This window comes from Ceratina calcarata, unplaced genomic scaffold, assembly GCF_001652005.2.
Source record: "Ceratina calcarata isolate Rehan_Ccalc_2016 unplaced genomic scaffold, ASM165200v1 scaffold78.2, whole genome shotgun sequence".
Taxonomy (NCBI): domain Eukaryota; kingdom Metazoa; phylum Arthropoda; class Insecta; order Hymenoptera; family Apidae; genus Ceratina; species Ceratina calcarata.
This window is the reverse complement of record NW_017179105.1, coordinates 146,746-162,105: the sequence shown is the minus strand read 5'-3', so window position 1 is coordinate 162,105 and position 15,360 is coordinate 146,746. Positions and strand designations below refer to the sequence as shown.

The following is a 15,360-nucleotide window of genomic DNA, read 5'->3' as shown; positions in this document are numbered from 1 at the left end:
TTACTCCTAAACCGTTGGACATACGGAAAAATTGCATATGACCTTTCTTGTAGAGGACGACAAGATCTACAATTTCCATGTAAAATTTTTTCGCTAGCATTAATATTTAACGAGTTATTGACGAAAAACGGAAAAACAGTTTTTTGCAAATTACTCGTTAACTATTGACGTTAGCGAAAAAATTTTACATGGAAATTGTAGATCTTGTCGTCCTCTACAAGAAAGGTCATATGCAATTTTTCCGTATGTCCAACGGTTTAGGAGTAATTAAGGAAAAATGAAATTTTTTGCCAAAAGTTCGCCGTTTCGACGCTGGGATGGTTGGATTTTGTCAACACCAATAAAATGCCAAATAATCATACGTAACTCGTTAAATATCGAAGTTAGAAGGAAAACAACTTTTAGTTGAAGCATTTTTCGAAATTTTGAAAAAAAATATTTATCGTCAGCGTCAATACGTAATTGGATATTTCCTTCTATACTTTTTAGTACGTAGCTATTTATTATTAGCATTATTCTTCCGACGTCTGATTTCTTTTTAATTATAGGAAATGCGTTTTTCTAAGATACACAAACTTTTGGGATTGACTGTATAGCCAATACATTCTTAAATACTGCAATACGTAAACGTGTTTCAGAAAAATTGAATATTGCTCCGGATATTTCATATAGTGTTATACGTACGCAGTACGTTCGATTCGTTCCTTATGAAATAATAATAGTTTTCTCGGGAGGCTGAGATCGTCTCGGTTACGTTTACTCTTTTCAATTTTCTCAAATAAGTAAATATTGAAGGTATTCTTGGCGAAAGACAGGGTGTCCACTCCGGGGTGAAACTTTTCCGTATCCGTATCGATCCAAGTGGCCCGCGAGGGAGTTCTCTCTGACTCACGCCGCAATTTCTCCGAGGATCACCGTGTCCTTTTACGTTACGGTTAATTAAACAAACGACTCTTGATTCTACGCGTATAAAACAGAGGTACGGTTAATATTTCATCTGGCTTGAATTTAATTAACGTCGCTGGGAAATTCTCACGGAAACTGGCCGAGCAATTAATCGGCCTCCAGAGATTCAATTCGTGTCCGGCCATTGAAAACCTACCCGCGACGTTCTAGTCCATTTTTATCCCGATATCTCAAAGCCTTTTTAACCGTAATACTAATTTGTCACACGAATAACAGGTCGAGTTGTATCATGCCAAATGTTTTAGTATTTCATAATTCTGTGGCATTTCTGTTAATTGAAACAATCAATTAACTTTTGGCGGGGAACTTTTTTTGGGGAATGATAATTGGCAAAACCAGGAAGGATTCAGGGAGACTTGAAGGGGTTCTACGTAGGATCAACAAGAATTGGCAAGAGACACGAAAGCACCGTCGATGGAAATTGCGGCACGGGTCGCAACGAGCAGCTTCTCTCGATTCCGCGACGAGATCTCCTCCCTCCACGTTTTTCCGTGCTTTCACGTGGAACGGAAATTGCGAGCGGAACGTCGCGTCCGCGAGAGCGATATACGTGCATATAATTAACGGCGCGTCGCTCGGTAGACGCGTTATTTGCATGTTAATCAACGAAAAGCGGCGAGTTTTCGAGGACACGGCGGCGCGGCGCGCCGCGCGGCCCTTTAATTAAGCGCTTCTCGCAGTGTCCCTTAACGACTTACGCGTCGAGTAATTACGGCGACGCACTGGACCAATAGCCGACATGTCACGCGTCACGTTTTATTCTTCGTTATTAAAAAAAAAAATATAAACTATATTTTCAAGAGATAATGAACGGAGAGCGAAATTCGTGATGTCGCGGTTTCTTTGTCCGGCAGGTGTGTTTCTCTGGCTGCACATCTTGCCCAGAACCCTGTCTCGATTCTCACGATCAATGCGTCTCAGCTTGAGACATGGATTTTCTTAAATCAATTCTTCAATTAAAAGAAACTTGAAACGGTTTTTCTTTTAACTGAAATTATCGGCTCTCGCCTTTGTACGCGATTAGTGCGAAATTAAAATCTAATTAACCGAAGAGAGTTTCATTTTTCTCTCCGCCTTTCGGGAACTCGTGGCTCATGCATAATTCATAAGGCGTCTCGCCGTCGGACAAGCTTCCTGGCCGCCACGTGGCTCGCTTTGGAGATTCGGGAATATCCGATCACGTATATCTTGTCGTAGGCATTCTTTTGGAGGTCCGATAGGATAGGTCGAGGTGGCTAACAATGCGAGACGTGCTCGCGCGCGATACCGTTGACCCGGGATTACGTTTTCTGTCGAGTCACGCCGGAAGTAACGTCTTATTCGAACGTCCCGCGTCGGCTCGGAGGTAATCGCGTTGGGAAATCGCGCGGAAACGGTGGTTCGAATGCGACGGAGCTTAACGAGAATCACGGACTGGCAAGGGTCAAGCAAGACAAGACACCGACGATCCTAAGACGGCAGACATCGGTCGACCAAGAAGCCTCACCGTGCTCGATAAGTGGATATACAGGCTTCAGCCACTTTACTCCGTTTGCATCTGATTCTTTTCTTATTCGTTCGACGGCACGGTTAATCTCGTCGTGTATAGAAAATGTGATTTCATGGATGTTCCAAAATTTGTTCACACTGTGATGCTCGGTTGTGGTTTACTTCTCCAAGTTAAAACCAGAATTTGGGGTATCACTCAAAGGTTAATAATTAAGGATCAACGTTGCGTGGAAAGAGAGAACTTTATTACAATTGAAGTGAATATAAAGAGACCAAGACTAAGACTGCCTCAGGACGAGAGGGTAGGGTTATTTAAGGGCTTTGAGAGAAATCACCTTTCGATGTGAAGAAGTAGTGGGAAAAGTTTGGAAGATAACAAGGTTCAGAATGAGTAATAGTGATTTTGGTCACTGGCTATTGATGTATTGGGTTGGGGAATAAGTTCGTAGCGTTTTTACCGAAGACTTTTATTTAAACAAAAAACAATAATTATATCAATAAGTTAATCAATTATAGAATCGTTTTATGATCGCAGTTCATTTTTTCCGCCAATTCACGACTGGTTTGGCGACCGTTCTCCTTCAAAAGTGATTTGAGACGTTCTTCATCGAATTCAGAAGGCCTTCCGCTGCGGGACGCGTCATCGACGTTAAAGTCGCCATTTTTTAACTTTGCAAACCATTTCCGTGCTGTAGACTCGCCTATGACACCTTCTCCATACACGTCGCAAATGTCCCGGGCTGCTTCGGCAGCTTTTTGACCTCGATGAAAAGCAAAGAAGAGCAGGTGTCGAAAATGTTGATTTTTGCCTCCTGGGTATTCCATTTCTAAGCCTCAAAACTAATAAAAAATTAAATAACTCAAAAATACAATTAACATAGTTTTGTAGAGCAGAAAGAGTTCTATCGAATGAATACTTACCCGTTGCCAAACAGCAAACAAATCGTTGTAAAATAAAAGAAATTATAAAAACGCTATGAACTTATTCCCCAACCTAATAGATAAGGGATGAGACAGCTTAGGTACATGTTTACGGATGAGACATTTTTAGGTACATATATAACATAAAATATTTACGGGTATAACAACACGAATTGTCCACAACATAGTGTTCGATATTCCATTTCTCAATTCTTAATCGATTTGTATTTGTCTCCGTCTCACACTTTCTGGTCTTCCGAGGTAAAGAGCTGAGTGTCTGGGCGATCGTGTGAAACGCACTTTTTAAACCGATACCATACACGTTTCATGCTGCATAAAAATGGATTTCTAAAACTGCGGAGTTTTACTCTCGTTTCATTTTTCCACACGGTACCGTTAGGCGATATCGATGTCACAAATGGTGCATTATACCGATTACGAGACACGACGGTCCCTCTGTGTTGTTACGCTTTGCCGGAACAACAAACGTGCGCCGTGGCTGCGTGCACATTCGACGATGGAAAGTCGATAAAACGTCGGGGCCGAAGCCAACGAACCTGGCCACGTGAGTCATCGTCGTCTCGCACCTAAACGAGCCACGGCTAAATCGACATCAGTGATTGTGTACGTTCATTGGTCTCTGCCCCGAATTTCGAGCGTTAATAGTCGTTCTCAGATATATTTCGCTCTCTCTTTCTCATGCAACCTGATACTCGTATGCTCTTCTCTTATTGTTGGAGTTTAATGCTCAGTGGAATAAATGCAACAGGGTAAGCTGTTGTTAACGTGAGTTTTAATATAAGAGAACAGAGAACGTGTTGAACGTCTTGGGTACTTACAGGAGATCAATAACGTAGGAGAAGCGGTATAACAAACAAGAAAGGGTCGTTATTAGACAATAGCTATTAAACAAAAGGGTGCTGTCGCTGTAGGATTCTATAGTGGGACACGTTAAAACGAACTGTTCCAACACTTATCTTGCAAATTTCTGGAAACGTATATTAGAGCATAAAAATCTGATGAGCGGGACTCTGGTTAATCAGCCAAGAATACGATGATCGACAAATCGGATTTAAAGTGTTTGCCGTTAACGAAATTGAAGCGATGAAGTTTTATTCGAAACTCTGTCGAGGAAACGGTAACGAGTTGAAAAGAGAAGAGGGATAGTTAAAAAGTTGAACGATTCGTCTGGTCCTTTCCTCATTGGATTCATCGCCGCGTTGTTAATTCCGAGTAAATTGGCTCTGCTTTTGTTGGCAACTTTTCCCGTTCGACTGAACCCCTCTCGAAACAACGAGACTTTCATCCCCGAATCCGCGAGGAAAGAACTGCGAGTCGAGTTTAATCGGGAAAACGAGATTAACGAGCGACTTCGATCAACTTTTTTCCCTACCACCGCGCAGATTTGTCGGATTTCTCAAGAGTTCGTGCCACTCAAATATACATCCCCGTCCAGAAGTTCTAAGACACTTTCAACCGCGTTCATTGTCCGCCAAAAAATATAATGAGTTTCGATCGAATCGAACTTGGTGATAATTCCAATGAGATTTTTCACAGTGGAATTGTGCTAAACAATTCCCCGAGTAGAATGTCTGAGAAAGGTTTGTGAATGGTTTTACAGTATTAGAACGTAACGTGATTGTACAATTGTCATTGTGTCCCAATGCGTACGAAGGGAGTAATCGTTTGGGGAAAAACTCTCAACCCCTGCACTTCCGTTTTCCTGTCCTGTCCTTCTCCTATTATTTCAGCCGGTTAGAATGTATCCGGACTAAGATAGCAGCAATCCCGGAAAACCGCGTCTACATCCCACGATAACAATAAAGACCGAGTATACGTGAATTTGAATTTGCGCAAAGTTTTCATGCCGCCTCTTAACGTTTATTCGTAAAGACGGTTAAATAGGAACGAACAGGCGACTCGACTAATAGTCATCGTCGCTGATTTGTAGAGCAATGAACGATAACAGGCCGAGCGATCGGAATGAATTTTGGGATTTCTCGGGGTTTGCGATTTCTCTCATTGTTGCTCGGCTCGAAATTCGAGAAAAAATGGAAACCGACTCGCGGGAAAGCTTGGCAAAGCCTCTGTTTGCAGACTTAGCAATTAATAATGATCTCGCCTTTCATCTCGCTCGTAGTTTCCTCCGGTTTTTCGCTTTGAGAATTATTTAGTGCCCATTTAGAATGTAATCCCACTCCACTCTAGTTGCAATATTAATTAAATGCAAATAATCTATTTTAATAGACAGTGTGTAAGTCGTACTGGTTTCAACCGATAAAAATTGTCGCTGACTCGTCAGTATCGCGATTTCTATTCGCCATTTGTACAGCTAGTAACAACGAAATTGAGCCAGCTACGTGCATGTATTAGTCTCCCCTAGGGGGACAAAATTCGAAACGAGTAAGAAGTCAAAATTTTATTTTTTCGATGCTCGAGCTCGCATTGATATTGTTGGATTTTAACATAATTTTCACGCGAAAAAGTAAAAATAATGTTAACGTACGCACATTACCAGCACCTACATTAAAATTCTTTTTATTTTGACGCGTCGAAATTATAATAAAATCCAACAGTACCGATGTTAGATCAAGCATCGAAAAAATAAGATGTATACTTATTACTCGTTTTGAATTTTGTCCCCCTAGGGGAAACTAACACATGCACGTAGCTGGCTCAATTTCGTTGTTACTAGCTGTACCGGGACGGGATTTATAAATTTCACTCGTAGCGTCAATCGTAACATTTTTACAGTCGCGTCAAATAGAAAGAAACAGATTTATACGCGTGCCAGGTCAAGCGTGCGGACGTCACGACTTTGAGAAAAATGAGCCAATTCGTCCAGCTGTTGGGCGCCGCGCTCGCGCCGGTCAGACGTGATTCCATGGCACACGAGATCCGAGCTTTTCCCTTGCCCGAAACGCTTCATTCCCTCGTATTGTTATATCCAGAGCCGAGAAAGCTTGTCATCGCATCGAACGGAACGCACACATGCGTTTCTTCTATTTCCTGGATATACGACAGTCCATTGTACAAGATGAATCAATAAGAATTGTCATTTAACCAGTTAAGCGTGGCGATCTCTGCGCAGAGCGCGCTCCAGTGTGTGTCGCGATAATCAACCGATGACGGATATAATCGTCAAACACAGAGTAAGTGGTGCTGTTGAAATATTGGGCCACAAAGATGACTTTATTTTAGTAAATTAACAATTTTGTAACGTTGAAAAAGTTGAAAAAGTTGAAAAAGTTGAAAAAGAAAAGATAAGGTTGAAAAAAATGTAACAAAATTTTACGCATGACGGATACAATCGTCATGACACCAAATTCTGCCACATCTCCATGACGGATATAGTCGTCACACACGCTTTGACAAGAAATTTCGTTTTTTCTCAATAACTCCCGAACGGATGGACTTACAGGGACGTTTATAGACTCATTTTGTAGGGGACGACGAGATCTACAATTTCTGTATAAAAAGATTTCGTTAGCATTAATATACAACGAGTTATTTGCAAAAAACTGTTTTTTCGTTTTTTGCAAATAACTCGTTAACTATTGACACTAGCGAAATCTTTTTACTCAGAGAGCTAGATCTACTGAGGGAGGTAAAAATGACTTGTTCGCCATTTTTTGTAATCATTATTCATTTTCAGTACATTTTCAATCGCCGGTAGTTCTAGTAACATGTTCACTGATTCTGTCGAATAATCTTGAGAGAATGAATAACGTTTCGTTCAAATGTAAGGATGGATCGGTGAGATAACTCCATCCAATACAAGATTCGTATCAAATATTTTTTTATCAATTATATGATATGGCTGTGCTTGTTGATTCCGTTCTAATTTTTAAACTTTTTGTCTCTGGTTCTGGTGCACGCCTATATTTACTATGGTGAGATAGAAGGAGCGATAACTCCCGTCCTACTTTCTCTATACTTTATCTCGACGAGACGCACACCTTGCTATTTTTCCATCTGCCTCTACACCCAATATACCAGAGGCAGGGCACCATTTATACGGATGCCAGACGATTAAGATCGACAGATGCACTTGGCTGGAATGGCCGAGCCTTGCTTCAGGTAAATCAAACAATTGGTTGTTGGGTCCAGGTGTGCGGGTCCCAGAGATGAAGGACAGTTTTCGTGAAATTTCGAGACTAGAATGAAAGGAAAAAGGAAAGGTTGGAACGGGTCCAGTGTAGTGAAAAGTAAGGGATTCGGTTTACAAGAATCAACTCTCCTTCATTCGACTACCAACCATCTGTCTATTGACAATGTATTTTTAGAAATCGACATTTAGAAAACTTACGTTTGGACAAAATTCTGCGTACTTAGAAATTTTCATACAAACGCTGACGACGTTTCCTATAATTGAATTCAAATAACTGCTGTTGATATTAGGTCTATCGGAAAGTTCTGTCAGTTTTTGGAATAAACCAAAATACAAATTTTTCTTACCATCAATAAACTTTATTAAATAATATAATTGCCATTATTATTAATGATTTCTTGCCAGCGCGAGGGCAATTTGTATATCCCATTTTTCAAAAATGTTTTATCTTTTCATGCGAAAAATTCAACTAGTGCTTGTTTCATATCTTCTTCATTTTTCAATTTTTTTCCCTTCAAAAAATTTTTTCAACCATCTTCTGCATGTCCTATCAGAAACTGTACCTTCACCAAACACTTTCAATAAAATTTTACATGTTTCTGTAGCATTTGTTCCTTGTTGAAATTCGTATAAAATACAGTGGCGTAAATGAACCTTATCAGTAGCCATGGGTACACTATGGCTTCACACATAAGACTAACGTGAATCAACTTTGTTTTAGTTAATTTGCTACCTCAGTATGTATACATTAAGTGTTAACACTAGATTGCCCAAGGAAGTCATTTTGACTACTTTAGGCAATATAGGTATATACTAAGTTTCAGTCTTTCTAATGTTAAAAATAGAGAGGCACACATGCGCTTAATAAACAAAAATTTGTTGTGAAAGAAACGGACAGAACTTTCCGGTAGACCTAATAAAAATGTCTTACCATTGCTGTGAAACTTCTGCCTGAAAGGTTTTGAATGCTATAGGAACGAATCGGTGGTGGGTTCGTTCACTATGCATCGATCTCTATTCCCGATGGTCTACTTACTATTCTTACGACAGTTATTTCACGTTCGTTTAGCTTATCGTTGAACGCGAATGAAACCGGAGCGAACGAGATAATGTCTAATTCAGGTAGTCGAGTTAGCAGTCACTTATCGTTTATCATAGACCGTTTTTTTTCGAACGTGGGTGGTGGGAGGAGCAGGCAAGTTTCCAGGGCGCGGTCCAGACTGGCCGTCGCGTCAAAACCGTGATCCATTGTCGAGCCAAGAATAGATCTAGTGGATCTCGAGGCGACGCCACCCTCGGACTTGCGTCCCACTGTGCGTAGATCTCGTGAAAAATGAAAAAACGACGGCGTTCGGCGTCTGAAACGGAAGTCGAGTTGAACGTGACAGGGTGTATTAAATAACATCAAGCATACTCGTATAAATTGCAACTTTACCGTCGCATTATCGATATCAGATTTGATGTCTGATAACGCGCAAACGTTTATTACGAATGAGATCAGATGATTTATTCAATGAATAAATGCAACGCGAGGCCTAGCATTAGAATTTCGAAGCTAGCCAACGCGAGGTCAAAGACCATCCCTGTCAAGCCTCGTCGATTTGATTCAGAAAGTACAGAAACGGGTTTAGCTTTTTGAAAATCATCGTTGTTCGATAGCCGTTCGTTCCTCCTGTTCCAAGCGTTCGGGTATACGCAGGTACTTAGTCGTAAAACGATTCTCGGGAGAAAAGAACGTGACCTCTCGCCACGGTGATTCACGCATCGTGACGGCTTCGTTGTACCTTTAGTCACGCGTGACGAAAAAATACGCGTCGGGGAAGGAAGAGGAATATGTGATTCGGAATCTTTCCGGGAACTCGTCGAGACGAACATCGACGGGAAACAGTAACGCCGCAAGTCTTGCAGTCAATAAGGAAAGAGTCGAGACGTACACACAAAAATAATAGCTGTCTCCGATTTATTCTGTTTTTTAAAATGTTGAATTTAGTGAGGATTTTGTTCGATCTTTCATACGTGATTTATACATGGATTTTCTTTTTCACGTTTGATTTATTCAAGAGTCCCGTAGTTATTGTCTGTAATTATTTTTTCACCGTTCCGAAGCGATACCGTAAATTTTTGATTCCGGGTAAGGATTAAATGGGCTCTGAGCCGAATTAGGCGAGTCTGTATCGATCGACGGTGAACGAAAATGCAGTTACGTCTAGACGGTTAGCGGTACTCTTCGACTGGGTATAGTTTCGATCACGAGACCGTCAACCGCGGATCGGTACTCGATCTTTAGACCAAATTCACAACTTCAAACAAAAACACTTCTGCAGCTAGCTAGCTAGATTTAATTGCAACGTGAATGAACGAAGATGGGACTCGGTGAATGGACCAATCAGGGCTCCATTTCTGCACTGGTTCGACGATCTCCCCCCCGTCTGTGCTCGTTAGTCAATTAAACTTCGTAATTATAGCCCCGTACGGTGGTGCTGCCGGAGGCATCTGACGCGTGACTCACGACGGACGTTGCCAACTCCACTCGATATTTCACCTGCTACGAAAATATTTCGGCTCTACGTGTTAATTAACGTCTACTTTCGTTCATTAGTCTTCCCGAATTAAATCCGAATGTCTCCTCGTTCGCCGTTCGCGTTCACATGAAACGAGATAAGAGGGCATTGTCTCCATTGTTAAAGCGCCTGCCTCTCGCGATAGCAACTGCGTTATACGTCTCCGTTACATTGAACGCGCAGATGTTCGGTCAATATGTATCGAACGTATTCTTTTAATCGCATAGCATTTTATTAGATAAGATAGCACGTTGTACCATTCGTCGTTGTATTATAACGGACGAGATCGCAGGAGCATTTTGGAACGTTTAATCAACGGGTCGTTGAACGGGAGTTGCCGAATCGTCTCAGGGTGTTTCCCTCCCGGCTATGTACCCCGGGACACATGTGAAATAATCGGCATGGGAACACGAAACGCAGCCAGATCCGCTTTCGCATATGCGACGTACGCACGTATGTGCACCGTACACGAATTAACGCCGACCTAATTGACCGTCGCTAATTCCCTCGTCCTCGACGCCTCCGCCCGTTGCCATTTTACAACGGACATCGTTAACGACCGCATTACGAATCTGCATCCTCTCGCGGAGCCAATTTTCCGTTCCTTTAACACCGAACTCTACATTGCTGCGTCCGATTCGTTTGCATAATTAAAATCGTAATAAATCGTGAAGACAGTTGCCATAAAATTGTATTTAGAAATCCAATCGTCGCAAGTTTCCCTGTTTAGGACAGAGGGACGAGACGAGATACTCCGCGCCGTGCATCTTATTAATGACAGAGTTCAGTTTTATAGCTGTATTCTCTAGCTTTTCGATGCTCGTAAGCAACTTTCCCGTATCGATTTCATTCCATTTACATTAAGGATGTATTGGCTATACAGTCAATCCGAAAAGATTATGTACCTTAGAAAAACGCATTTCCTATAATTAAGAAGAAATCAGACGTCGGAAGAATAATGCTAATAATAAATAGCTACGTGCTAAAAAGTATAGAAGGAAATATCCAATTAAGTATTGACGCTGACGAAAATTTTTTTTTCAAAATTGCGAAAAATGCTTCAAATAAAAGTTGTTTTCCTTCTAACTTCGATATTTAACGAGTTACGTATGATTATTTGGCATTTTATTAATGTTGACAAAATACGACCATCCCAGTATAGCCAATAGATCTTTAACTGGCTGTCGTTAACCCGAATTTCGTTCGAGGACGGAGATTAATGAGGAGTCCGCGCCGAGAAGCGAATGGGACAGATGCACTAGGACCGTTCTGACTATTTTATACCCACGAGGGGTTACCCGTTTTCACGCGCAATAACCCGGAGCTCTGCTGCTATCCGCGAGCCGCTCTACGGTCTTAAAAGCGGAAGAGGCCAAGGCTGAGCAAAAGAAAATCGCAGACGTCCAATGATTCATCCGTTTATCTTATTCGCTCCTTTTTTTTTTTTTTTTTTTAATACAGATACGCAGCGTACATAGTTGATTAAAAACTGATACTGCATCCTTGGAATGATAAACGTTTATACGACACGTTTAAAAAATGTTTGATCTGTTCAGTAGCTGGACGGACGTTCGTATACGGTATGTGTCGAAATTCGTTAATCGGTTTTGATTTCCTGCTACACAGGAAATTGGTGACAAATCGAGTGCCGCTACGGTCGACGGATAGCTTTAAATTGGTTAGATTAAATCGGGAAGCAATTATGGCCTGGATTCGCGTGCATAATTGGGCCGGGCCAAAATAGCGTTTTCGAATCGATGCGATTCCCGTATTTACGCCTCTGTCCGTCTTAAAATAGTTCCGAGTGGTCTATTAACAGATCGGATAGACATTCCGAACAACAATTAATTATAGACGATCTCAATTGACACATCGGAATAAATCATGCAGTAATTCATACGTGTCATACGATAAATACATAATGCTGATCATATCAATCGTGGATAAAATTGTGTGTTGGAATGAAATCCAATTGACGTGTATATGTATAGTCCCTCTATTTGTGTAAGCGGATGTTACACAATTTTATCGCTGATCGAACGAATTGCGAACGCAATTCGCACAGGTCATGCGAGAGGGACCGCGAGTTAGTCGCGTTCAGACGGTTATTTCCGTTTGCAAAAAAGTTTCGCCGATTGAAAAGAGGTAGAGAAAGCCTCGGGGGAATCGTCTGCGTCAAGAGACCAAGTCGAAGGGAGTTCGGTCGTACATTTGGCCAGTCCTGCACTTTTTCCCTTGGCACCCTTGACGTCAATCTCGTTCCCATAAACAGCGCACATGTGCCCGTTTCGGCAGTTCCGCTCTTAACTGTTCGAAAGAGCTAATAAAAATCTCAATAATATGTTTGAAGTATTTTTCAAGAATCCAATGACGATCTAAACGGAAGCGTCCGATGTTAACGAATCGGGACATTCTGCGTTTCAAACGGGGAACGAAAGTGTAAATGATGATTATTCGGAAAATAACGATTTGCCAACGGTTTGAGTAAAAGTATTTAATCTGGGTCTGGTAACAGAATTTCCTCGACTTGGATCGCAATTCGGGCGGTTCTCGTTCCGCGGATGCAGATTACAGCTTACCAGTTAAATCCGAGCTAACTGAATTCCTTGATAAATTCCAGCCGAGGAAAACTTTGTTCGTCGAAGAAACGCGGGTTATTTGCGCGAGGCGTGGAGGAGTTGCCGTTGTTTCTCGAGAATTTCCTCGACCAATACTTGGGCTTCTTTCAGCCAACAAAATTTCAACACGCGTATCGCAATATCGCACCGTAATATTCTCCACGCGAGATCTAGTCTCACGATATTTTACGCGATCTAGGTTTTCGAACAAAGACACAAGTGGCTTTTTCCCGCTTTAAATGACTGGTAGAGGCAGTCGTAATTACAGTTGATTCCGTGCCTACGCTCTACCCACGCTCCACAGAATGACCGATCGTGGGCCAAGCCCCCCCGGCTGTCTCAGCTTTGAAAGACAAATTTTCGTGGCCCTTCATGTTACGATCAAGATACATCGAGCGCGGGTCAGCTCGATCAAGGCCGGACACTCTGATCGATCGTTTCCGACTTAAATTCTCGTCTGCGAGTTCTGTGTGTGTATTCGGATCCCTGTTTGCATCGATAGAATCTCGATTAATGCCCTATCCTTTAATCTGGAGAAATTAACGAGTATTTCTGTCCCAGTGGAAGTCTTAAAACATTTACGTTTAATTTGCAAGAGTACTGGTCAATCTTGAACGGTAGACGATATCGAATGGTAAAAGTATTCTCGATTTTTCGGCTCGATGAATCGTGGATCGGTCGTGTCTGTCGGAAAATTGTAGAGCTCATTGTTTATGTAAAGGATTTTCCTCCGTACATCGTTGGAATGTAATTAGCATGGAGTGCAAACGAGCGCGGGCCACTGTTTGCCACGTGAGCTTGCCCGCGGGCTCTCGCCGATTTTCCCCCCGGACGCTCGTTAAAATATCCGCAAACACTGGACAAAGGATACTGAATATTTCTCTAACGATTTCCCGGTTGTTTCTGTTTCAGGGCCGTCCCCGGATTTTAGCAAGCACACTCTGGTCAGACCGCGGGTCTACCACGCCAGGTCCAAACGCCAGATCTCATCCACCAAAGAAAACGTAAGCAGTAGTTTCAACTCCGGTTTCGTTCATCTATAATCTATACATATATTCAGAATCCATCTGCTGTTTCAACCGATTTGCATCGTTATCATTCTTTATTAATTTTACTATAACGCACAGAGCCTTGAAAGATGAGTTTTGATCTGAAAAAAAAATACATCCATTAATTATTTAACACTAGATTACCCAAGGAAGTAATTTTGACTGGTTTTGGGCAAATGTACAAATAATAANTTTTTTTTATTGTTAACATTTACTAATAACTTGTTATATGACTGTAAATAATATAAAAAATATTAAAAATTAATTTTAGACAAATTTCTTTACACATTATTCTTTCACAATGCAGTAATTTTGACTGCTTTTGGGCAATATAGGTATACAATACTAAGTTTCAGTCTTTCTAGTGTTAAGATAAATGCATAGAATTTTTCTTTTAATCACTGTGTCAGTCATCGTATAAAATATCGTATTTTGTCGTACTGTTTACTGGTGGTAGTGCACGATGCGAATGAGTTAATAAACTGTTTAAAAGAGAAATTGACGTAAACGATTTTTAAATGCCTTCGCAATCTCGTCTGCCCGATAATAGAAGCGAACTATTAACCTTATTAATTGATAATTATAAATTAACTCGAGACGTGAAGCGATTATAAACCGCATGAGTCATTGCGATTTAATATGGATGTTGGAACACGCGATACGTGGAGGAATCCATGGACGACAAACATGATTATTCTGTGATTAATCCACAGTTCGTGTGGCGAAGAATCTTCTCGAGTTTAATGAGAGCGTCGTAACAAGCGAAATTTCACGGCTCGCTCGCGACTTTCACGGCGTTCCTTAACAAAAAAATTAATTCTTTCGTCTAGTAAAAGTAGAAGTAGAAATCGAGGACCAGCTTGGAGCACGTAACGCACAGGTACATAATTGCGTTCGCGCAGGTAGCGCGAGTTATCGTTAGAATGCGGGACGCGTATCCTCGACGGGTGCAACAATTTCAATGTAAATGTCGCATCGCTCTACGAATACGGAATCCAGGTCCGCGGCATTAACCTGCGAGGAGCTATGCTCGAAAATCGTACGGAACGAGACGTAAAATCGTAGTATAAATCCACAAACGCGAATTTTATTAAAAGTATCGTCATGATTTATTAGATGATCACGTGAACGATTTATTTACTACAATGTCTCGATTGAGATATTTTTCTTGCTCACCCGTGTTCGAAGCAGACGTTTCAGAGGAATGTTTTGTACCCCGGCTATTTTTAAGCCTAGGAATCCTCTTAACTCGGGATGCGTTCAAAACGAAATAAACGAAGCGTCGCTTGTTGTATTCTCGACGCGAGTAGATCGCGAGAAATATGGCTCGTGGTTAACATGGACCAAAAAATGGCTTGAATCGGCTACTGTTTCTAATACCGTCATCAACAGACTGCTTATAGAAGAAATTCTGCAGAATATTAAGTGTACGTTATTAAGATTTCATTTTTCAAATCGATGTCAAGCTTTAGTTCATTCAAATCCTCGGTCTTAACACTTTATCGACCGGTCGTTTTTGAGGCTGCCACTCAGTAAGTACCGGTTTAGTCTAAGCAAAACTCTTCATCCATTCCACAGTCTTTATCCATTAGAAACGGTAAAAAAATATTGTAATTAATAAAGATATGGAGTGGTTAGTATACAGC

The 15,360-nt window shown here is 41.3% G+C and overlaps 1 protein-coding gene across 1 annotated transcript in view; it reads left to right on the top strand.

Moving 5' to 3' along the window:
* The window catches only part of Meltrin (disintegrin and metalloproteinase domain-containing protein meltrin), a 46,748-nt gene that overhangs the window by 13,594 nt on the left and 17,794 nt on the right, over positions 1–15,360 (top strand). Inside the window, exon 2 of the mRNA XM_018034315.2 lies at positions 13,578–13,669. Within this exon, the coding sequence (XP_017889804.1) occupies positions 13,578–13,669 (92 nt within the window). The remainder of the gene's footprint in view (positions 1–13,577; positions 13,670–15,360) is intronic.